The sequence below is a fragment of the Lagopus muta genome, chromosome 2, assembly GCF_023343835.1.
Source record: "Lagopus muta isolate bLagMut1 chromosome 2, bLagMut1 primary, whole genome shotgun sequence".
Classification (NCBI taxonomy): Eukaryota; Metazoa; Chordata; class Aves; order Galliformes; family Phasianidae; genus Lagopus; species Lagopus muta.
Window position 1 is genome coordinate 24,055,220 of NC_064434.1, and position 26,223 is coordinate 24,081,442.

At 39.3% G+C, this 26,223-nt stretch overlaps 1 protein-coding gene across 37 annotated transcripts in view; it reads right to left on the reverse strand.

Annotated features, from left to right (window-relative positions):
- The window catches only part of DST (dystonin), a 293,719-nt gene that overhangs the window by 181,038 nt on the left and 86,458 nt on the right, over positions 1–26,223 (reverse strand). For 23 of the 37 annotated variants that reach the window (XM_048936448.1, XM_048936446.1, XM_048936447.1 and 20 more), the window contains 3 exons: positions 18,000–18,061; positions 682–771; positions 58–156 (listed from right to left, as the gene is read on the reverse strand). In XM_048936448.1, the coding sequence (XP_048792405.1) occupies positions 58–156; positions 682–771; positions 18,000–18,061 (251 nt within the window). The remainder of the gene's footprint in view (positions 1–57; positions 157–681; positions 772–17,999; positions 18,062–26,223) is intronic. The other 14 variants (XM_048936442.1, XM_048936449.1, XM_048936436.1 and 11 more) reach the window with 2 other exon arrangements.

Below are 26,223 nucleotides of genomic sequence, written 5' to 3' on the forward strand. Positions count from 1 at the left end.
TAGGAGACACCACACTTCAAACACTACGTTAGTACAGTTATGGGGGTCGGCACCTACCCCCTTATCCTCATCCTCCACATCCTCATGCTGTTCATACGCGCATGCTTCTGTTGAACTCACCAACCGTAAGGTCTTCAAAAAATCTCGCTCTCTTGGCTAATGAATGTAACAGACAGGAGACAGGACAGCAAAGACACAAGACAGAGCACAAATGAAAAGAAGAGCATGAAAAGAAGAACATAATGAAGAGAACAAATACCAAGCAAAGAAAGTAATGCTCACAAAGAAAGGAAATGACATCTGAAGAGTGTGTTAGACAATTTCAGGGACATTTTACCCTTGCTATTTGTAAGTTGCTCCCTTTAATGGGAAGGGATATTAAGCATCCGATACATGTTAAAAGAAAAATTATAAACAAAAGATAAGAACAGAAAAATTAGTGCAATACCCTACTAGGAAAGGTAGTCTCACTGATTGCAAGAAATGAAGAAAACAGAGAGCACTCCCCCACAGAATTCATGGTGGAATATCTTACCAATAGAAAAATAATTTGTGTCTTTGGTATCAAGTCACGCATTATTGAAAATACCAGACATCTCCAGCAGTCAACATCCAAAGAGTTCACAGTGTAAATGCATTTATAACAAACTGAAACCACTGCATTCTGATTTAAAAGCTTACCAGGGTGTCTCCAGAAAGGACTTCTAAAAGTGAGATTAAGTTATGTCCATCTCTTAGGTCTTCATAGAGGTCATTCACGTGTTTTCGAACCTGCACAAATAAATGCAAAAGCAAAATTTGAGATTTCATTTTATACCATACAATTCAGTCATATTCACAGTTATCCTGTAAGAGTCATGCCCACATGTACCTGAATATGAAAGGAAAACAGTATCAAGTTACATGCAATGAACGCATAAAACAAACCAAAACGAGTATCTGACAATTTAAACAATACCAGACAGCCATGTATTTTGAAATAAATCATGATCACTTACAGATGGTGCTAGCTAGACTCAGTAAACTCAGTGAGAAAAATACACAGAGCAAAATCTTGCCTTGACATGTGTATTACCTTCAGCACGCAAGTTCACTGCTGTCAAACCAAAAGTTAACAAACATTTCCGGCCTTAAGCATATTACTAATCAAGCCATATACGCTAGCAACGTCCACTAATTAACAATGCTTCCAGGTACCTAGGTACCAGCAGCTCACACATCCACCTCATAGATAGTTTCAAAGAAATAGGATGTTTGGTTGATCTGGGGAAGTCAGGAGCCCTTTCCATCAGTTCCAGAGGTCGATTGATAGTACTGATGGCACAGCAGCTGCAGTGCTCACTGCAAACAGGCAGCCCTTGCCAACCAACCTCATTTGACAAAAACTAGTTGAGAAGGATTGGTTTGCCTCCCAGGATCTCCTGGCAGATCCTGGGAAGCTAACCATGGGAAACAGAACAGAAGTAATGAAAAGAGAAACAACTGAAAGTCTTAGTTTTTTGATGGGCATAACAAAGCCAAAGACGTCTGCTCATAGGCCAACTTCTTGTTTCTTAGTGTTAGCTTAGCTAGCTCAAAGGTAACCTTCCCTGGAACTTTTAACAATTTCAGTTAACTGCTAATTGAAAGCAAAACAAAGGATCCAATTTCTCACAAGCAGAGAGATATTTGACGCTGTCATCCAGAGCAGAGGTTGAGGACTTTTCGGCTGCAATTTCATGTTGATTCCCTGAGACACCCATTAAGGCATCAGATTAGAAACTTCTTAAGTTTCCAGATGATAAAGCATGACATCAGAATTTTTTTCTAAAGTTATCACCTCTGTAAGAAACAAGCTGTACTTCCAATACAAGAGACAATCCCCCTGGCTGTCAACATTTCTCTGTGTACGATGAGGGAAGCAGGAATCGATCCAGGTCTTTGGCCTTTCACAATAGCTCTGTTTACCTGAGTTGCAGGTTTCTAGATCCATCCTGTTGGATAAATCACTGCCTTAATACTGGTGATTAGATCAATAAATGTTTTTAATTCAGATTTTCTTACTCCAACTTCTAAGCATGAAATGATCCTGAAACCTGTTTTTCCAAAGACCATCGTCTTAACTGGGAATAACATGAGAGCATATTTACGTTTGTGTTGAAGACTAGCCAGAACAAGTCATGTAGAAGACTGTTCCATAAGGAATTAAAATTGATAATATTTTCCAAAACATTTGTACAGACTTTGCGTAAGCAACCACGTTACATACATAACGTCACTCTAGCAGACATAGATGGTTTTACACACTCACTAACATATAAAATATAATTTAATTTTAATCCCAACTGTGATTAAAAACCCAATGTGCAATTAATTTAAAAAACTGCCAAGGGAAAAATTCTTTGGGAAGATTGAGGTGTTGTTAAGCTAACAAAGAAACAGATGTTCTCCTAGTATATGTGTGGTGGAAAGAAATGGAAGCCCCAAAGATATCATTAAAACCCCTGATACCAGATAGGATTACACTAAATGCTGAAACAATGAAAAGCTCAGCTTTACTTTTTAACCCACTGTGCCTCTTTTTTCTTTTTTTTTTTTTCTTTCTTTTTTTTCCTCAAAGACCTATTCCAAACTGAGTGCTAAACACTTTCCCACAAAAACAGGCAAGTTTTCAACACTAAAACCTTTCGAGAGAGCCCCCCTCCTCTCTGCACCTCCAGCCAGGATATGTCACTCTCCAAATCCCTTTGAAGAGAATCCCAAATCAGGGCAGAGCCACAGTGAAGGCTGCCAGCTAGAGGTAAGGACATTGAGTTAAGGATAGAGGAAAGCAGTGTACTTATAAAGGACACCTCACCAGCACTGCTGAAGAACTACCTACACAGTAGACAAGGTTGCACTTAATTTTCAACACAGAATGCATGACAGTGGCAAGGCACAGAATTGTGAGATTAAAAAGTCCTACAGATTCTAGTCTGTACACTTTTATTTTCTCTTTAGATGAAGGCTAAGTTTGTGCCTTTAAGATTATTTATCCTCTGGTCTGTCTCTCACTAAGTATATTTGTTTACCTTCTGTTTGTCTCTCATACTCTCAGGTTTCCAAAGTAATCGAGAAAATATCACCTTCCTCAACTTATCTTTTCTAGAAATCACAGCTGCTCAGAGATGAATCTGTAATATTTTTGAGGAAAACAGCATGAAGCTCACACAACAAGCAATACACCTTAGACTTCTTTCTTAGTTCTGTCCTGGACTGACAATTATTGAGAGGATTAATTATTTAAGGATATACTATTGTGGCAAGCTAGCACAGGACAAGACAGTAAGAAATTTGCTCCAATATTGTGAGCAGCAGATGTGCACCTAAAAAAGATGTATTTGGGCAACAATAGCAAGCACAATCATCTAACGCAGCAAGCCACATCTAAAAGGAGCATTTTGTGCTTCTCAAGAGATCCAAACCATCACCTGAAGAAATGCTTACTAAAAAGCTCTCAGTCTGGCAGATTTGCCTCTCAACACACACAATGAATTTTTAGAAGTTTAAATGCAGAAAAGCACAAGTATTACTGTTTCTCAGAACTACTGTTTTCCTGACACATTCAGACTCCTTCAGAAAGTGCCATATCACCGGTATTCAGGTGACAGTTCCTGGATGCATCTGTGGGATCTGCTGAGCCCCTGCAATTCGTTAAGACTTCTTGTGGCTCTTCAATAAAGCAGCAGAATTGTCAGCCATACTCTGTGCAAGGTACACGCAAAGTAGGTTATGTGCTGCCTCAGGCAACTTTGCACAACATATCCACGTGAGTGTGATAACTTGGGCATAAGAAGAGAGTCCTTAAGGAGGATGGATGGAAGGTATTTAGTGTCTATGGGGCATCTGACAAACAAGCAAAATGGCTTCATCAGTCAAAGGAAACAGGGAGGATTTAAGGGACTGTTTCAGAGATGATTCATTTTCTGATGTTCATCTTCTGGCATGTGTACTACAACGTTTGTGGCAAGTAAAGCTCCATCCTTGATATAAGCCTGAGATATTTTTGTATCATACATTCCTACTGAGCTTAAATTCTGAATTGAGGAATGCATGCTGACACTAATAAAAACAACTTTTAAAATTGTAGCAAAGAGCTGCAATCCTGCCTTTATATCCCAAGATGTTGATCCTTATATCCCAAGATCCCACTCTATAAATGAAGACCATGAAGGTGATTGCTGCCTCCAAAAGCTGCAAAATTAATACTTCAATGTAACTCACATAGCTCTGTCACACTATTCTACACATCTGGCTGACCTTGCAATCAAATTGCTACCAGTTACAACCTCATTACAATTCCCCTTCTGGAGTTAAAAGCCCTACTGGACTAGAGGGCTTCTTCCGTAGGCTGGTGTCACAACAAACCTGACACCACTGCCTTCAGTCTTGCTGGTTCTCATTTACAGCAACAGGAAACAAAACCGTCATTCAACTACATGGGCACACACCTAAAACCAGTTAATGCACTGAGGATTATCTCACTTGGCCTCCAAATTCTCCTCCAGATGATGAAGGTTTACTGAAGCCCTTCCTGTCAGTCTCACATGGAACTGTCCTGAATGCCCTAACACATTTCAGCAGCTCTAGATATCTTCACTTCGGGAAGTGAATGTGCACAGTGTGGTCTTTTTTCTTTTTTTTCTTTTTTTTTTTTTCTTGATATTTTCTTTTTTCTTTTTTTCTTGATATTTTTATTGTGCTGATATTAGACAAAATCTGTACCTTCACAAAATGAAACTATAGGCTGCTTATTCTTATGGCTAAAATGGGAACGCCTGTCCCTTGCTTCTTCCACAAGCAAAAACTGCTTGGTCTTGAAAGGCAAGGAGAGAACACATGCTGCTAAAATTCTGTGAAAACAGAAGAATCTCTCTCCTTTTCTGCTTCAGAAGAGAATCTGAGAGAGAACACTGTTGTGGCCCTTTCTACATATACAGTGGATGCACACCTGGCACACGTGCAAAGAAACCTCACAGACATGGTGTTATGCCACAGCATGCTCCCGTCTAGCACCTAAAATGCAAGGGGTCACTTTCTCAGTTGAAATAGCGCAGAAAGGAAAGGAAATAGCATGTTCAGAGAGGCAAAAGAAGCCAGGGTGAGCATTCAAATCAGATAAGGCAGGAACAACCAGCAGCTACTCCCAAACACCCGGGGCAGCCAGGAACTCCCTCAAGGAAATGGCGCAACTGCAGTGACCCTGGAAAGCTGCTGGCCTCGGAGCCAGGACAGGCTGGTGTGCTCACACTTGCAAACTGACCCATTTTCACAGGCTGAAGAAAGCAGACTACTGTTATCATGTATGTTCTTAAAATAATGGGATTTCTCTTTGTCATAGTTAGGCTGAAGTGATCATAAAGAGAACATGCCAAACTAGACCTTCTCTTATCGTTTTTGGAACAAGTAAAACTATAAGAAAATCTGATTCACATTTATTTCGAAAAAAAAAAACCCTGAAGTTCAGCTGTCAAGCCTATGAGCAGCAATATCCACAGGCATCACCAAGAATTAGAATATTACAGCTCCAACAGAGGCTTTTCAGAGTACGTAGCCTGGGAAAGCCTTTTCAAGTAGCAAATTGTTCACTTTGAGAAGTGAAGTTAATTAAATGCACAGTTCAGATCCAAAGCATTACCAGCTCCTCCAAAGGAAAACAGGAGCAGACTCAGAAGTTAGAACTGTAGTGGGTGTGTTAGGAAAAAAAGAGGTCAGGCCTTAATTACTGCTGAGGTCACCGATAAGCCCAAATGACAACTGGCACCGGGCCACAGCTGGTTAAACAATAAACTCAAGTTTTAAGAATCTGACTCGATGCCCACAGAAAGATCATTTCAGACTCCCATTCTCTTCAGTACGTTTTGGATCATGTGATGGGCTTCAGCTTTTCAGCTACAGTAAAACACTTTTTCTGAGGTAACAGACACAGACAGACAAAAACTGCTGTAATTTCACCATTCCACAGAAAATGGCATCAGCATTCAGACTACTGAAAAACTGCCCAGCCCCTGCCTGAGATCTTGAAATCCTGGTGAGCTTCCCTAATTAGTTAGCTTCTTAAAAATGTCTTTATGCTTGTTTCCAGAAGCCAAATTGTATGAGAAGCACTGGATGTGAGGAATGTGGAAAGAGCTCTCCGTAAGTTCTAAAAATATGCATCTTTCAGCCCTCCCACCTTTGAATATAAAGGAAGCACACAGGCAGTTCTACCTGCAGAATGACAAAGAAACCCAAGACATCAACAAAGAACAAAAATCTCTCATACAGAAAATTTTCTTAGTTTTTGCACAAAAAATAAAGGCTTGGCATGCCAGTACACACAGCATGATGTCAGTCTTGCTAAAATTCTCTGAACAGGCTGTAACAACATCCTTGCTTAAATGCAGTGTGTAAGGTCAGAATATCAGATTTGTCAAAAATCCCCCACATGCCAAGCAAGGCAGCTTCCTCAAATGTCTTCAGTATTTTGCTCTACAGACTTCTTAGATTGTCAAACATAACAAACATGAATGTTGCTCAATACAACACAAGGCCCCCAGCACCCTGGGTAATTTAGACCAGCTCAGCACTGCCAGGAGTTACAGTCCAGGGCCAACCCAAGGGCATGCCTAAAGATCAGGCAGACTGATATGTGATACCTGAAGACTGATATTCTCAGCCTCTCAAGACTCTTTAATCTCCTTATTTTTAACTGAAACTTTATCTGAATGAAATTTTTGAGAAACTCCTATATATAATACATACTACATAGCCTTGTTGTGGTCATTGTTTTGTACTGAGCCCTATAATAAGCTGCATTCACCCTGCTGAAACTAAGCAAACACAAATTATGCATAATTTGCTCACTGGGTAGCACTGCAAATGTGACCTTCTGGCACTTGGCTGCAGATGGTGCTGTTCCTCCATCTCTGCCAGAACGCACTGAAGTGCTGGATGTGCACGGCCAGGCAGATGCCAGCTGCAGACAGCCAGGGTCAGTGAGATGGCACAAAGGGAAAACATGTGCTCCATCTCCCCTGTGTGCCTGCAAAGTCTGATCAATTCAATTCTAGGTTCAGTGGTCAGAAATTCACTCTCACTTGTTTCTTTTGCTCACTGGTTTGATGGTCTATGGCACTGAAAACATCTCTTGTAGTTACACTGAAAATAAATTCCTCTTTATTTCATACTCAGCAGTAATTTTCTAGCTGTTTGATTTTCGCTTTGGATATTTATTTTGCTGAATATTAGGCTCAGTGAATGGTATTCCATAAAACACTTCACAATTTCAAGTACTTTTCCTAAGTTACCTTTCAACAAGTCTATACAAAACAAGTTCAGCACCCCAGATCATTCTCTATAGCAGCTGTTTTCTAACAGAAAATTCATCCTTGGCTGCATCCTTGGACTGATCCTTCACTTATTCATCTGGCCAATGCTCTGCACGCTAGCATTAATACTTCATGATCTAAACTCAGTGTTGCATCCCTCTGAAACCCTGTCCTTGTCTCTGAACTTGAATCAAGTCATTACTTTTTGTTTACATTATCTGTCACATCCCTTCCAGAAAACTACATCACCTGACTAACCCACTGCTTTTGCCTATCCTGTTTTGTGTCTTGCTCATTGTTTCGTATGTCCCTGGATAACTCTTAATAAAGAAACATCATCAAAAAATAAAAAAAAAATTAAAAATTTAAAAATCACTTGTATGGCTTTAAGGTAAATATACCATTGCTAATATTTAAAAAGAAACAACACAAAAGAAAAACCAACCAAGAATTCAGAGCATGGCTAAATCTTGTCTTTACATTTCTCATGTTCCTATATTTGGTTTCATGACACGCATTCCAGTATTCCTCTAATCCCCAAATCAACAAGCATGCAAACAGGTGCATAATCTTATGGATCTAGCAAATACTAGGACACAGGCATGCACATCCACAAGTCCTTTGCTAGTTTCAGTAGTTGTGTGATATCTCAAGCATAATTACTGCACAGAAAATGTTTAACTGAAAGCCCTAAGCATCAAGAATCCTTCTTTCTGCCAATTGGGGAAAAATAAATCTTGTCTCCATTCCAGCCTACACATCTCAGATCTTTCTAAAGTAACAGTCTACATCAACTAATACAGGTTTGCCAGTATCAGAGAAAAGGTCTGGACAGTAAGAAAATCTGCATAGATCCAATTCCCCTTATCATCTTTATCATTCCACTATCTCTGTTCTTAACACTTTCACAGTCTTGGTCAGCTGCTAGTAACTGTGTATTGGGATCAACAAATATATCTGATTGGAGCCCATCTAGTATAGAAACACAAGGTCAGTAAAAATAGGTATCTACTGCTAACACAAAACAGGTATCTACTCTGTTACTGCCACAATTTGAAGTCTAAAAATGTCAGTTACAGAGCTTTAGAACCTTCTTAGCACATATTACCAGCTTTAGTACCTATTTCACCTAAGCAACTTTTGTTCTACAAGCAGTTTGCAGAGAGCACAGAGGACAGATGCCACACATGACATGTCAGGTGAAGTACCACAAATGCTCCCAGCTCACAGACAACTCTTGTGCCAGTTATGACTAATTCACTGGATGTTCATCCCTCCTCCCTTTTGCACCTCAGTAGCCTTTTATGATTTTTCATAGGATGAATCACAGAATAGCTAAAGGTTGAAAGGGACGACCATAAAGACCATCCAGTTCCAACCCCCCTGTTGTGCACAGGGCTGCCCCCTCCCAGCTCAGGCTGCCCACGGCTCATCCAACCTGGTCTTGAATGCCTCCAGAGATGAAGCATCCAAAGGGCTTCTCTGGGCAGCCTGTGCATGTGCCAGATGCTCATCTAATCTCAAAAATTCCAATGAAGGAAATTCTACAACATGATGTGGACACCTTAGTGTTTTACTGTGTTTACTGTCTTTTATGAGGGGATTTTGCCTTGCTAGTCTTAAAACTAAATAGGCTGATTCTTTTGTTGCTCCCTCCTTAAAGTCTAACCTTGGAAAAAACTTGTTCAAACCCTCCTCTGTTTAACCACCTTTTTACATACTGAGAACATGTTATCACATCTCTGTTCAGTCTCCTCTGTTTCAGACTAAAAAATTAGATTAATCATAACCTGTCCATGATTTTCCAAGAAAAATTCTTACTTCTTATTGCTTTATTACGGATGTCTGCAAATCTTTTGTCATCGTAAAGATCTACACCTAGAGCAGCCAGACAAGGTTTCACAACCACATGCCCACAACCACAAGAGAGCCACCTGTGCCTATGAGACTGCAGAACTGTGAACCGTCTCCTTGTCTCCTAAGTAAGGAGAGGCCCTCCTCTGGCCCACAGAGAGGATGAGGAGTAAATCTGCAGCTCATGGAGCTTCCTAGGTACAAGTATTATCAGCCCCAAGGGAAGCCAGATGAAGGTACAGCCACAGCACTACAAAACCTGGAATATTATTACAGGGACAAAGTGACAGAGCTGGAGCCCTCACTTGAGGATGCAGAACAGAGAGGGTACTCAGTGCTTGCTCACTGGTGTGGCCTCCTAGAGCCAGGTGATGCTGTGGCAGCACCAAATGGCAGCAGGGGCAGCAGCCACACTGATGGCCCTGGCTCTCCCTCATGCCATTTTTAGCTGCAGTTGCAGTTGTCACCGACAATGATATCCAAGTAAACTGTATCCATGAACCTTTCATTCAACTTTTGATAATAATCTGCTAATGAGATTACATGTGCAAGCACATAAAAACTTCAGATACACCAGGTACACAGTGTTCCCTTTGTCTGCTTGCTTTCAAGGATCAGTCGTCCAGCCACAGGTCAGATAACTGATAGTTCAGTAATTTGTTCCACTGTCTTCCTAGGGAGTGAATTACTCTGTAAGGTTTGTAGTTCCCCATTCTTCTCTTCTGCCTGGGAGAGAAGCATTGTGCTTGCTATAGTTCGGACACCTAGGAGCCCCCAGTGCTTTGTGAATTCTTAAATAAAATGACAAAATGTTATAACTGACAACCTAACTGTTGAGTGAATAAAGCTGCACAACAAGAAAGCACATCACTCATCTAAATATCCTTTTAACTTACCTGAATTTTACTCTCATATTGTTAAAACATGTTTCATCAAGTCAGTATTCTGTACTTTAAAGAAGTCAGAGTGCTTCAGCCTTCTCCACACTATTCAGTAACATATCTCATTTTCTTCCTAGATAATGCATCTGTATTTCTTTCTTCTTCATATTCTGATATAATTATAGAACCTCGCTCGCTCCTGTAGATTTTTATGTCACTCTTTCACTGTAAGTCAATTTAGACCTTTGCTTGTCCAACTTCATTCTATCATGCTCTAATAGTTCTTTCATACAAATCTTTAGTCCTGTTACCCTTATTTCCACTTTTTCTATGGCTCCTTTTTATTTAACACATCTATTTGTGCTGGCTGTCTGCAGCCTGCCTTTGTGTCTTCAACACAAGAGTGTTCAGTGACTGCCAGACCTCTTGCATTCCTCTCAATTCTAGTTTACCTCCCCAGGAGACCCTACCTACTGGTTTCCCGAGTTTGCTGTGTTCTGCCGCTAAGAAGTTCATTGTTGGCTTTTTCCCCTCTCACTTCTCCTTTTTCTTTGAAAGGTGAACCTGAGATTTTCCAATTGCTTGCTGCTAAGTTCTCCTCTCCTTTTAGATTCTGAAGCAGTCCCTCTCCATCTTCAAGATCCAACCAACCAGTAGTTTTGCTAGCAACTTTCTTAACTTGATAAAACAAGTATTACTTCCAGCACGGTGACAGGCTGAAGGTCTTTCTGCATGACAGTCATCTCCCAACAGATATGTTCACACTAGGGGTAGCCACACAAACTCCTGCAACAGGCCTGCAAAGGACATACAGTATACCCTGATCTGGTCTGCATCTGCTGAAGTAACAGCTGAGCTGTGTCAGAGAAACAGTTATTTCTTGCAAAGGACAAGTGGATTGAAAAAGAAATGCAGTGAAAAAAGAAATGCAGAGTCTGACAACTGCTTTTTCTGTCAGCTATGAGGATAACCGATTATCACAAAGTACTGTGCGCTTCCAATGCTAGTTAGTGACCAAAAAACTCTTCCTGTCCTCCTAGTTCCATTTCAACACCTTGAATGGACAGCAGCCCACGATCACTACCATTTTATCTTTGGTCAGAGACACTCCACTGTGTTCTTTTACACAGTGCAACCTGTACTTTCCATCCCTCATCCTTCCAGTTTGCTCTCTCCTTTCCAGCTTGTACTCCATGCAAAAAAAAAATCCCTGATCAGGGATGAATTGTTTAAAGTAGCAAAACATAATGGCAACATCAGGTATTAAACCCAACCAACAACTCCAGCTTTCACAGTTTAAAACTACAGGAACACATCAGTTCAGACCTATGGTGATGTGCTCCATAAATGCCTAAAGCAAGTAAGGATACAAGGTTGGCAGACTCAACACTATTCTGATTAAATTTCAGATACTGCAATTCAGTAGATAAATGAGGCCTTTAAAAATTACATTACTACCTTCACATTTCCCTGTTCAAAACACCATAAATACCCGTTAACAGACAGTACATGCTACAGGAAAAGCATCTTTACTAAGATGTGCTCTTATGCCCCTATGCAGTCACACACCTCACTCTCCCAAGCATACAAAATATTGCTTTAGAACAAAATACTTTTCAATGTTTATGACTGAATATTTGCAGTTGCTTACTGTCTGGAGTCCATGTACTGGGACAAGCACTACTCCCACTGGAGTCAATGGCACAGTTACACTTGGTCCCATGGGTGCAAGATCAAGCCAAAGTATTTCTAAACTGATATACAAATGATTATTAAATGTAGAAACATCAAAGTATACAGATGAAATATAATTCCATGCATAATTTAACAATTAATTTAAATCCAACACTTAATTGCAAATGGTAGAATTTTATCTCTTATGATCTCTAAGGAATAAAATCTGTGCCAGCTGAGACCTAATTGGAAACAACAAAGCCACAAAAAGAGAACGAATTAATCTATTAATGTATTAGTCTACTATTGGAAATATACTGTTTTTTGTGGTGCTATTTCACTATAGAGTAATCCCACAGTAGACTTAATTCTCCTTACATTCATAACCTACATAAAACAAACAAAACAAAACAAAAAAAACCATAAAATATTATAAAAACATACACTCATTTGGTTCAAAAGTTCTGCATGCCATAAAAATATCAATGCACTTAAGCTATATTTCATGCATATTTAATGTACTATTTTCAATTATTCTCTTTCCTGCTCCCAATTAGATATGAAGTCTGCATGCATTAAAGAGGATCAAATAAACTCGAATCTGTGGCACAGTTTTTATTGACTTGGATTTATTTATTTGCATGCAGACAGATTTTGTGACGTGGTTTATCATCAGCCTTTAAAACTTTAATTTTCTCCCCTTAATCAGCTTTCCCTTCTGACATTGTCACTACTTTTCCTCACCATCTCCTGATTACCTTTCTCCCTCGTCTAAACTTCTAATAAACACCAAAGCTCCGAAGTTGCTTGGTTATCTGCTTTGCAAACTGCTTTTAAATTCTAAGCAGATCAGAGATGCTGTGTCATTTACTTCTGAGTGGAAGATTTTGTATACAAATTTTTCAGAAATGTGGTAGGAATTATTACGATTACATATTTTCCAGGGTTAGTAATAAAATCCAATACTCCTTTACAACATGAACTGCTGACTTTTTTTTTTTTCCCCAAAAAGGAATTTTTATAATATTTTTGTGAAGGAATGAATTGAAAAGAAAAAAATACTTCTTACTTGGCAAGATGTTTTAGGTGTCTTGAACTGTAACAGCCATAATTTTCAGGAGGAAAAAGTGAAATACATATCTGTCTACTCAGACATCAACAGGTTCTGCTGAACAGTTAGAAATGAAATGGGAGAAAACCCAGCCATACCCAATGACTAAAGCAGTGAGTGCAGCAAGCTGCACACTATGCTTGGAGTAGGGTTTTCCAGGGTTTGTTCTAGCACAGTTTAAGCAGCTGTCAGAATTAACTGGGAGGAAGACACAGAATATTCATTTGCATGTGCTTGCACAGCAAGCAATCTGCTTACTATTTTTATTAACACAGAAAAAGAAAACCACAGACTTACTTTTTCAAAGCGTGTTTCAAAACTGAAAGGTGTTGAGGAGGCTTTCTTTTACATACAGTACCCTGATTAGAATAACACCAGGTGTTTCATCCCTTAAAATAAATATAAACGTAGAGCTAAAATGTTTTCTTTTCTAGAAGAGGAGACAGGGAATGTTAAACAACTGATCAACTGCATGGCTAAAAAGAAGATATTATAGAGTAGTTCTAACAATAATAACTAGTGTCAGTGAAGTGCCAGCTGTCAGCAAGGGAATGACTGCACTATGTCAGAACAGCTCCTCTGCCATTAGATGTATACCTGGACATTTCATGAAGCTATCCATGCAAGATGCCATTAGCAAACCACAGGATGTCTGAAAGACTCATAGGAATCGATAGTGTCGAGTTTCTATTCTGAATTATTCATTTAGTCTTTGCACTATGAAAAACACTTATTTCTATAACACGCTATCAATGTACTACAGCAATGCAGTTCAAAATTTTGAACGTGGACCTTGAAAACAGAAATTTTAAAAGCATTTTGTCCAGCTAGTTTTAAAAGCTTTCTTGCTCATAAGACCTTTAGCAGTGATTTTGGAGCAACCAATCCCCTGCAGAGATGCAGCCCATTGCTCCCATCACCAGCATGCTCCTCTCAAGGCTCCACCAGCTGAAAGCCCAAAATGGAAGGACAGCCTTCCCAGCAGTGCAGCTGCCCATCAACCCCAGGTCCCACAATGCTGCTGGAAGATTGAGTACAAGGTTCTCTACAACCTCTTCCATTAGAAGGAAAAAATCCTTAGGGGAAAAATATGTAGGTGCTTATTATGTATTACGTATTTCTGTTATCTGTTAGAGCCTTGATCTTTGCTAGTCTCTGGTTACCTTCTCTTACACTGTTTTCAGCACATAATAATTGGTGATAAATAAATTTCAAATATTTCAACATATCCCGTTTAATCTATCCAGATTAAGCCGCAGTACTGCAAAAATATTTTTAATTGGTTTGAAAAACGGATTGAATGAGAAAGAAAGATTTGTATGCTTTTACATTTTTACATTTTTACATTTCAGGGCCTGGGATTCGAAGGAATTAAAGCAAGAATTCTCAGGCTTTACTGGAAATTGCATTTCACTTCAGATTCTTTAACAATGCTACCCCAGAAAGAAGACCTTTCTCTTCCCAAAGGAAAGCTGGTTTTGTTAGGTCAGGTGCTATTTACTGCTACAGAAAGTCCTAAGACCCCACTGCCACTCTATCCTGGAATGTGAATTTCTTTCTGGGAGCTCCTACCACACAGCAGGCAAGACTGATATCTCACCTCTCCAGTTTGTATGTCAACAAGAAGTAAAAGGCAGCATATAAGTCAGAGCCCAGCCATCAGACGTTAAACAGTAGCCTAAATGAATGCAATGCTCTTACCATCCCTAGGAAAACCATTATAAATTCTAAAGAAAAAGATCAGCATTTAAAAAGCTGCATTGCCAGTCCATTTGATCTTGAATTGTGAAATACAAAAAATGGTTGAATGTGGTAAATAACATGTAATGTACCTGCCTGTAAAAATGTGCATCTCACGACTGCTTACAGGAAATATTTCTGCAATGACTATAGCTCTAGTTTAGCAAAGTACACAAACACATGCTTAACTAGTCAGCTTAACTAGTCAGAACTGACAAGGGATTAATCTCATTCACTGAAGTTTAGTATGCTCTTGCGTGCTTTGAAACCAACTCAAAATGGGCAGCAGAGGGCAGGAGGGGAAATGTTTCTCAGCCATGTTTTTTGCGGTTACTCAGCAAGTCTCTTAAATGTAGAAGATAACTAAGAGACAATAGGCTTCCATGCTATCTCCTACTAAATGATGGTAACCCATAAAAGCATCATGATGTTGACCTAGAAAAAACTCTTTTGACTGTACTACTGTTAAGGAATAGAAGCCCAGTACCCCAGGACATTACAAGAGAATATGAGATGTATAAAAATGGGCAAGAAAAAAACTCAACAAGTAAGGAAAAAGTAAAAAGAGGCAAGAGAAGGAAAGAAAAAAATGAAGAAAAAAAACCCAAACAAACAGAAGAGAGGAAAAGAAGTGGGGGGAGAGGAAGGAAGGAGCATATACAAGAAGGAAAAATATTAGAAGAAACATATAATCTCTCCCCATCCCAATAAGAATGGTGCACATTCTGCTGCTCTCCATAGCCTGTCATAATTTCTGTATTCATTTCTTTCTGAACCATAGCACAGTGACAGATAAGACACTTTACATCTCTTTTCAGGCTGTGAATGGGAAGCATTTCCAGAACACATCTTTCTCTAAGGCAGATATTTAAGACATCTAGAAGGATCTGTCCTCTCTGCTAACTATAAAAAAATTCTAGACATCTAGCTTGTATAAATCTAGTGAGATACATGAAATAAGCTGATTCTCACCTTTTCGTTTTTCTCCTCTTCAACAAGCTACTGGCAATCAGTGAGCATCTATGAGTTGCATGCATTTTGTATTAAATCCAAGGTGATAAAGCTGAAAACTGTGACTGAAATTCACTTAATGCATAGAACAAGACCACTCTAGTGATTCTGTTAGAAATACACTTTTTTATGGCACTACTTTAGCTGTATTTCCATTATGTGGAATTTCATAAATATGCCCTTGCATCTTAACAGAAAGCATCTGAGGGATTAATTTAACTTCCATGCAAGTCACAGTTCTAGAAATAGCACTATAAGAACAGAAAATTAACAATGTATGACCAACTGCTTTCCAACTGAGTATCTCCAAAAGATAAACTTGAGCTGATATAAATTGTATTTGTATAGGTTTAGAATTCAACTAGAGAACTGTTTAGTGAGCTATAGAAGATGAAAAATCACTACCAGCAATAGATAAATATTTCTCTCTACAATCATTCACCCCAAGAACTATCTGACAACAAAGGCCTGAGGCCACTGACCTTGGCATGCAAGTCAAAAGGATTTTGTGTGAACTCTTCACTGCGATTTCCTTACACGTTTAGATCCTAAATCCTTTCTAAGCTACTCCCAAGATGTGGAAAGAATGACTCTGCATGTTTTAAAACTGTGTAGAGTAATTATGTACGACACTTCCAGCACACTGCTCTTCTGCAGAAACAGGCATCGTTTTAAACTTGTATCAAAAGATTATTTTAAATGTTTCAGACAGGATTTTCCATTTTTTGCAGAAATTAAGCCTGCATCCTTAAAATGCATCTTTAGTATAGAAGAAGATCAGTAGCCCCTAGAAACACAGCAACAATTATCTTCAATTATAAAGAGAAATGCACAATGGTTAATCTGGAGATTGCATTTTGCTGCCAGAGTACTGGCAAACTTCCTGTGTGATTTTTTTTTTTTCCTTTAAACCTAATTTCTCTGAAGTCATGGACAACGGATATATTTCTTACATGTAAATCTGAAGTAAAATACAGAGCACTCTCAGAAGGGAACAGAGCAAGTCTGCAGCCTCCTTGTCTTCTCCCATTAGCAAGCAGAGGACTGCTGCAAGAGCACATGACCTCTTGGGTATACCAGGACCAGGGTGTGATGTCTAAAATAGGGTGCTGGGAGCTGCTGTTTCTATGCAGCATGATTCCTTTGGGCCTAGGAAACTCACAAAGGGAAACATATCTGCACTGTTTAGTATGGTTCTGTAGCTACAGACACCCTGGTCACAGAAAGACTGTGCAGAGCTGCTAATGTCAGCACTGCTTCTGATGGCTCAGTCATGGTGGGGAGGACTGAAACAGCATTCCAGAAGACAGGTCTCTCTCTCACTAAGAAAAATAGTGATCAACTTCACATCTGGGCCATGCTAGCTTCCTAAGTCATGCTGCTTCCAAGAAGTACTCCGGTTTCAAATGTTCAAAAGATGCAAAACTAGAATGCTGCATCCTCTAAAGTTCTGAGGAGATTAAAAATAAGTTTATTTTAAATATCCCTGAATAAATCCTGTAATGCTACTACATCCAATATTTCTCAAATACATACAAGCACAGCTACAAGAAGAGATAATTAAGTCACTTTCTTAAAATGTTATTTTTCTCTAAATACGAACACAAGTAAATTCTTCCAACAGTATCTGAACTCTGTACTCATTAATTAAATCTCAACTCTCACAGCTTACAGATCCGTTTTTATTTAATGTGACTTCTACATGAATTCAACTTCTGAAAAGAAATCAAATGTTCAGTAATTATGCAATCTGTTTCTCCAGAGAAATGTCTGGGCTAGACAGTTGGCGCTGAAAAAGCAGATTAAATTTAGAACTGAAGGGCCATGCAGCAAAGGTGAACTCACAGCCTTTGGTTCTCTGTTGACTATGATCTGCACATATTGTTTAAATGATGCGCTCTGCCCCTGAGGCCAAATTCAGTGCTATTCAAAAGAAAAGTGACTTTCATCCCTAGAAAGTCTCTGTTTCTAATGCATGCAGATATCACTAGATGACATAGTTATCCTTTGCAGTGTCACTTCCCTGTCCTCAATTTTCCCTGTACTTTTTTTTATTTTTATTTTTTGAAATTTGTCCTATCAGTGTTGCTACAGAGATGGCTGTCTAATGCTAGAAAAAAATGAAATAAAAATCAAACTTTGCAGAAAGAAAGAGTAACCCTTAAAGTTTGTCTTATTTTAATTTCAAGTGCAAGTATTCAAAAACCTTAGATTATCAGACAGCAGTATTTTAGCACCTTCATGACTGCTCAAATACATGTCCATAAACTTTGTGATTTAAGATCTTAGCTTAACTACCTTACTACTACACAATGAAACTGCATTCTAAAATCAAACATTTAGTACATGATCATTGCTGTAATATTCAGTCATCAAGACATCACAGAAAAATCAACTGACCTTCATGAGATGTTGATTTATCCATTTTGTGAAGGTCTTCTTTTGTACTTTATCCCGTTCATCTGGAGGTAAAAAGGAAAAAGAAAAAGGTTTTCAACAGCTCTACAAATTATGCAGATTTTATTTAAGGACAGCTTTAAAAAATTAACATTTTAATAATGTTTTAAAACAACATAGCCTGTAGAAGCTCTGAAATATCTGATTAAAATAATAGCATAGAAATGTTTTGCAGTACATTGCAATATGTCAGACAAAGGTTTCTTCAGCAGAGGATCTAAGTTCTTCCAAGGCTATAGCACCACTGTTAGAATAGGAGCACTGCTAATGGAAATGTAACTTCCTAGGAAAAGGTGACTGTGCATAAAATGTATTTAAAGATGAGACCCAGCTACTGTTACACAGGCCGCTGCTTGTATCTACTGCTCCTTTATATGGCAGCATCAACAGCTGCCTGTCAGACACTGAGTGGAAATATCAAAAGCAATAGGGTAAGGAAGCATCCTGTTGTGGGTGGGATGCATGTACATGTATTCTTCAGAGCCATGCCAAAGAAACAGCAATGCCACCCCAGCTGAAGTATCCAGTTCTACGTCCACAGAGCTATGCATGGTCACTGGGTGGTACAAGTGCCCCACAGCTCTCAGGAGCTGCAGGGCAGGACCCAAACCATCTGCACAAGCCTATAATAGCCAGATCCCTTAAGAGCTTGTACAACAGAACTGCAGCAGCTTCATTGACTTGTGCTATTTGTAGCGTGGCTGAGAAGTTCAGGTAGCAAAACAAGACCGTTTCTTCAGCTACTTCAATCACGAGAGCATTGAGTCACCTCTTTACATTTTACACTAAAAACACTTTTGACAGACTGGTCAAAGGTAACAGAAGAAGTAAAATAAACAAATGAAAAAAACCGTCATGGGAGGTCCACACCCATGGACATTTGAGTCACAGTGTGATACTGAGGTGTTTCAAAATGGCCTGAAATCACACAAGATTGCACCCCAGGCCACACAGTGCCCTGTATATCTTTCCTCACAGCTATGAGAAATGAGTATTCAGGAACAAAAGCAAAAACAAGACAAGCAAAAGCTTGCAAAGCCTTTGTGTAGTTTTCCAGTATGTGACTCACACACACACGCACACACACACACACACACACACACACATTTTTCCATTACAGATTATTTGAAGAAGGGTGGGAGGGGAGAAGGAAGAGGTTGATCATTTTAAAACAACTATAATCTTTGTGCTCACTGTGGCAATCAGTTCTGCACTTAATACATGTACCATACAGAAACTCTGCACAAAATAGAGACAGTTCCCAGAACACCTTTATCCACCTCACTCCAGATCTGTAAGTTTCTGACACACTCTTTTCCCTCTACAGAGAACTTAGTCTAGGTGAAGGCTTGAAAAGAGAATTAAGAAATTAACTTTTGAGCAAAGCAAGAATTACTTGAGAGAAAAATCTGATATATTAAAAAAAAAATTCTGTTTTTGGTGCCCTTATGAAGAAAGGTTGAGGAAGTTTTCTTGTTCAGCTGGGAGAAGAGAACACGCCAGGGAAACCACATTGTGGCCTTCCAGTACTTAGAAATATGTTATGAGTAGGAAGAAGGCTGAATTTAAGCAGGTGAGCAGATAGAGATAGGACAAGGGAGAGAGGCTTTAAAAGAAAAGAGGGCAAATTTAGGTCAGATATTAGAAAGAAATTCTTTACTCAGAGGGTGGTGAGGCACAGGTTGCCCAGAGAGACCATGGATGCCCCATTCCCAGAGGTGTTCAAAGCTAGGTGGGAAGGGCCCTGGGCAGCCTGATCTGGCGGGTGGCAATCTTGCCTACAGCAGGCAGTTGGAATGGGATAATCTTTAAGGCTCCTTTCAACATAAGCCATTCTATCGATATATTTTCCTATAGCCTTCATCCAGCAAGGCAGCATTTCCAACAAGAATAATTCATCCAAGTAATGTAGAAGCCCTAGCTTGGTTAATGAAACAACAATCTCAATCAATCTTGGTTAATGAACAAAATCTCAAAAATGAAAGAAAACAATAACTAACTTTACTTACAACTGTTCCATTGTGGGTAGCTATTTTAAAAGGAACACAATTTTTCCAAATTGCAGAATTTAATAAGCCAGCCCACAAGTGTACAATGTGTCTTCTTTGCTAAAGCAACCTCAGCTAGTTTTGACTAACTACTACCACAGTTTACATTTTGTTACGGGGACAACAGTGGGAAAAAAAAATCCCTTTCCATGTAACTTGTTAGAACATGTAGTGACAATTAATTTCAGCCCTACGTCTAATGAAAAGTAAGTAAAAAATGATGCTTATTCCCCATATTCCTTACATATGTATACATTACACTTTTCTGCACTTGTAGAAAAACCTGTACAGCTCTAACAAACAAACGTGTAAAAAGGAAGAAAAATAAAAGTGCCATGTTGAAAAAAAGCACTAGAATAAAAGAGCACTTGTGATTTTTAACCAAAAAACAAACTCTTTCAGCTAAGAAAATGCACATTAGGATGAAAGTGCGGTATAACATTATTTCATGCAGCTGACCTCTGAGCAGAGCGCACCGAAGCCAAAACACCAAATGAAGTAACTAGCAGATAGGCAGCCTACTGCCAAAGTAATTCAAAACTAAGAAACGAAACCCCTTCAAAGGCTCTGGTGAAAAGGTTTTCCCCAGAGAGCTCTAATGCCCTTTCATTACAAAGCAAACCTGCTGCTGGAAGCTACAAAGTTCACTGCAAAGCTCACTACTGACCCATGCAGCACATCAGCTCCACCAGCTCCCCACTCCATCGCTTTTTATCCTTAGTGAACGACTGCATTCTTCACTTCAAAACTTCAGAGTTCCCTTGCAAGGAGAGGTAAGCCGAGCAACGACTCAGGTTTCTAGCTGACAGAAAGTAGTAACTCCCCTTTAAAAAAAAAAAAAAAACTACAAGCAAACAACCCATTTGCTGTTACAGCAAGGAAAAGCTGTGAACACTACGGATTTAACTCAACTGTAAGCACTAAATTCAGCATGCGTGTTTGTTTGAGCTGAACTTTAAGTGTTTTAATGCATCTCTAAGTACAAATGATGAGCTTTTCCAACCAGAAAGTTTGTTTTCTTGCCTTTGTCAACTCAGTGGCAAAGTAAGAACGTCATGGTGAAACACGCAGAGAAAGTGCTGCCTCAGGCAAAGCTGAATGTAGGTGAGGTGGCTGCTGAAAGAAAGGACAACTCACATCCCCTGGTCCATACACTGTGCTTCTGAGTTGTCACTGGCTAAGTAATCAACTTGAGTGTTTCTGCTATACCTATTACTGCAGATGTGTCACAATAACGTCCACAACAAATATCAGCCATACCAAACTAAAAGACTTTTTTTTCTTTTTTTTTTTTCCACACTTTGGAAAGTACCCCAGTAAAATGCCTGACATCTTAATAGACTGATGCCTACTTTATGAATCTACACTACAGCAGAGTTCCAGATTAGAACATTTGTAGGTAAAAGGTGATTGCAGCATCTACGGTATCTCACTGCATGTTCTTGGACAACGCCCTTGGAAATAACAGGTTAACTGTTAGGTTGCCATCTGTGGAGCCAGGAGTTGGTGACCCTCATAGGTCCCTTTCCACTCCGGAAGTTCTACCACTTCGACCAATCTAAATGGTAAATTTAGGGACCAGGTGCTTCCAACACTGATGTTTGCTTCCACAAATCCTTCTTGATTGCAAGGCAGACAGTTTTCTTACCAGAATTACAGCAAAGTCAACACTAGGCATTGATGCCTAACACAGAGCCTTCCTGGAGAGAAGCAGCCAAGCATTCCTCTGAGGGCAACTCAAAATCAACATTCAGTGTCCTGTTTTCCAGATGCACTGCAAATTTCTGTACTTCTCTCTTGGTGAAAATACCAAAGTTGGGAGTTTTTAGTAACAAGATTTGGAAAAAAAAAATCTTCTGCAACTGCACTGATAAATTAAGGTTGTTTCTCTGCTGATATTTTGTTTGCTAACATGAGTTGCCAGATAGGCAACAAGTTTTTCTACATTCATCCATGTACTTTCAAAAGCCCTAATGCAAGTTATTGTTTACTTGTGCATTAACACACCATTTTTTTCTGCACAAATTTCTTCCATTTACCATACTTGTTTATATTTAAACTCAAAAAAATATTTTGAAAGAACATTATTAACGTTGCAAAATAAAAATAAAAAAAAATCACTCAAAAGTGGAGTTAAAATTGGAATTAAGATTGGCTGAGAAACATTAATAAAACCCTCTTAGGAATATATAATGCACCATAATATTTAATTAAACAACCACTTTCACTAGGCTGCTGTCTAGGGCATACTACTCATTTACAGAGTAATTATTTAATAGTGTATTTCACATTGCTGTTGCGTTCTGAGCACCAAACCTATTCACTGTTCACTCTTCAAACTTAGAAGAAAAGTATTCACTTAATTGTAGGGTTGCCTCTGGCATTCTTAAGTGTAATGTCTGAGCACATAGTATAGAATAGTTATTCAAAATTCCTAGGAAAGGAGAAAGGTATTATTTCCATTTCATAGAGAGAGGAAGAACTGAAAAACTTACTAAAAACCAGTTACTGAGGCACTGAAAATCCAATTTGTCAGAGAAATTGTATGTTCAGAGGTCAGTTCTTGTAAGTTCTGTTGCTCAGCGCTTTCACAAACTAGACTCTAGTATCTCAAATGTCACACTCAAAAAATAGAGCATAATTAATTAATCCTCTCCTGGGAAACCACCTGTTTTATGACACCCAGAATCATATAGCTACAGAAGACGTAAGTGCTGAAATGCTTACCTAGGAGGCCTTCCCCTCCACTCCTGCAAACTCAACCTTATGTTCACACATGACCTCCAAGGTCTAATAATTAGTCATTCTCCCTAATTAAGAACCAGAGGGCACCCAGCAAATCTATCAGAGTCTGAAACAGAAGGGAAGATCTCATTTCAAGCAAAAGCCTAGCTTGGCAAGGTGAAAAATACAGAACTCTATAGAGAAGTGTTGAATAACCATACTAATACATAATCTACAGGCTTTCACATCATTAATAGGTATTCTTGATTACAGCAACTTTAAAAGCACATCTATCTGTATGCCTTGTATATAAATTTGAACTGCCTGATATAACAATTCAGCAAAACCTACCTTTGGTATGAAGAACCAGGATTATCTTTGATTCTGCACAGTACTCTAAACTGGATAAACTTAGGAATTAATAAACAGAACTCTAATTTATAATATAGTAAAGTATACGAATACAGACCTGTGCTAGAAGTGTGTTATTGCTTCAAATTTTCATTAAAGCCACAACATATAAAAACCTAACATGCTTTAGCAATGACTTCCAATAATAAAAATAAAGAAATATATAAATACTTTCTCCTATAAAAATTTCAAGGCTGAATTAGCATTCATGCAGCTAATAAACAGCTACATTGAGTTCCTGCCAAATTGCTAACAAGTTTCTGCTGAATGAGGTTGGTGCCCTGGTAGTGGAGGGCACTGAGCCAGCAAAGTTAATGAGCACCTTTCTTTGCTTCAGTCTTTACTGTTAAGACTGCCTCTTGGGAATCCCACACTCTGGAGATAAGAGAGACAGTCTGAGGAAAGGAAGACCTCCCTCTTTCCTCTGGCCAAGGAGGATTTAGACAGAGATCATATAGGCAAACGTGACAAACACAGATTCATAGGTCACTATGGGATGCACCCACAAGTACTAAGAGAGGTGGCAGAAGTGACTGTCAAACTGCTCTCATCATCTTTGAAAGGTCACTGAGAAGGGAAGAGATCTCTGAGGACAGGAGTCACTTCAGACTTCAGAAAGGGCAGGAAGGAGGAGCCGTGAAACTACAGGCCAGTCAGTCTCACCTAATTCCTGGGAAAGTGATAGAACAGCTTATTCTAGATGTCATCTCCAAGCAAGTGGAAGAAAATGAGGTTATCAGGAGCACTCGATGTGGATTCACCAAGAAGAAACTATGCTTGACCAATCTCATGGCCTTCTACGATGTCAGGACTGCTGGTTAGATGAGAGGAGAGCAGTTGCCTACCTTGACTTCAGCTTCTGATATTGTCTCCCATAACATCCTCATAAGTAAGCTTAGCAATTGTGAGATAATGAGTGGACAGTGAGATGGACTGAGAGCTGGCTGTTTGGCAAAGCTCAGGTACTGGGTCCAGTGGTCTTGTTCAACATCATCAATGACCTGGATAAAGTGGTAGAATATACCCTCAGCAAGTTTGCTGATGATACGAAGCTGAGAGGAGTGGCTGACACACCAAAAGACTGTGCTGCCATTCAGCAAGACCTGAAGAGTTAGATGGAGAGGAACTTTATGAGGTTCAACAATGGCAAGTGTAGATTATTGCACCTGAGAAGGAATAACTGCATCTATCAGCACAAATTAGGGGCTGAGCTATTGGAGAGGAGCTCTGCAGAGAAGGACTTAGCTGACCTGGTGGCCAGCAGGTTGGCCATGAGCCAGCAGTCTGTTCTTGTGGCCAAGGCGGCCAGTAGCATCCTGGCGTGCATTAAAAAGAAGGTGGACAGCAGGTCAAGGGAGGTGATCCTCCCCTCCTACTCTGCCCTGATGAGGCTACATCTGGAGTACTGTGTCCTGTCCTGAGCTCCCCAGTTCAAGAAGGATATGAAACTTCTAGAGAGAGCCCAGCGGAGGGACACAAAGATTATTAGGAGCCTGGAATATCTCATGAGAAAGACTGAGAGACATAGGAATGTTTAGCACAGAGAAGACTGAGAGGCAATCTCATCAATGCCTTTCAATATCTAAAGTGCAGGAATCAAGTGGATGGGGCCAAGCTCTCTACAGTGATGCCCAATAACAAGACAAGGGGCAATAGGCACACACTGGAACATAGGAAGTTTCATCCGAAAATGAAAAAAAAATCTTTTGTACTTTAAGGATTACAGAGCACTGCAGCAAACTGCCAAGAGAAGCTGTAGAGTCTTGTCTGGATATAGTCAAAATTTGCCTGGATACTTTTATGTGTAACCTACTGTAGGGAACCTGTGTTAGCAGGGCAGTTAGGCTAGATCTCCAAAGGTCCCTTCCAACCCCTGTGATTCTCTGATTCTGAAGAAGCAATACTATGGGCCTCTTATGGGAATCTCTGCAAACTCATTCTGAGACCAGAACCACCAAGTTTGGAAGTGGAAGAGTTTCAGGACCTATTTTAATGGGAGTGACAACTACTACACAAAAAGAACTATGGGAAAACAAGGACATTTCAAGTTGCTCAGAACTGGAGTGGCAGGATAAATTTAGTGTTTGTCATGACTTCTTAGCTAAAGGATCTATTCAGTTATTGTAAACTCCTTCCCCCTTCCGATCCCCCCAAAAATAAACCTGTGCAAATGTGACAGATTGCTTACTGTAATTAGCTCAGTTGAAAACCTGGCTATTAATTCCTTGCTTCCTCTACCATACTGTATTTTGCTTCACACTGCGTTTTACTTTTTATATTTCAAAAACACTGTTTCATGCAGTGTAATATAGAATGGTGCAGTTCTTAAATCAGCTCTTCCTGAAGCACAAAAGATGTTAGCCAAGCTTGAAAGTAACATGTTATAGTTTACCACCTTTATCTTTTTAATTATCAGCTTCCCCGTGGATTTATAAAATCAGAACTCATAACGTTTCTTGTTGATGTCTCTGTTGGTGTTCACGTACCAGGACAGCTCAGGGAGCAGCACTAGCTGTTTGCAGGAGCTTGCCTTGGAGGCAGCATCGCATTACTTCTTTTTTTAGAATGGCTGAATGGAGGCCTTGTCAGCCACGTACAGAATGAAAGGACATCTGAAGACAGACTGGAATGGTACAGAGTTTAGGTAACAGAGAGGAAGACAGACAGTAAAGGCATGGGGCAAGGGAAAGAGACACGTGAGAAAGAGAAATTTTAAAAATTTACAGTTTATGAGACCAGATGATTCAGTTTTGATAAAAGAGTTTGGAAGAGACATAATGGTGAGGTTTCAGCTTATTGGAATAGCAGTTAAACATTTTTTTTAAATCATTAGACAGTAGGACAGACAAGATTCTTACCCAAAGAATATATGCTACTGCTTAAGAAATCAAAAATGAATGCTGTTGAAACGCATAGCCTACCTCACTGAGATTCATTTCTTTAAACTGATGAAACATAAAATCCTGATTTTTTTATTTTTTTAT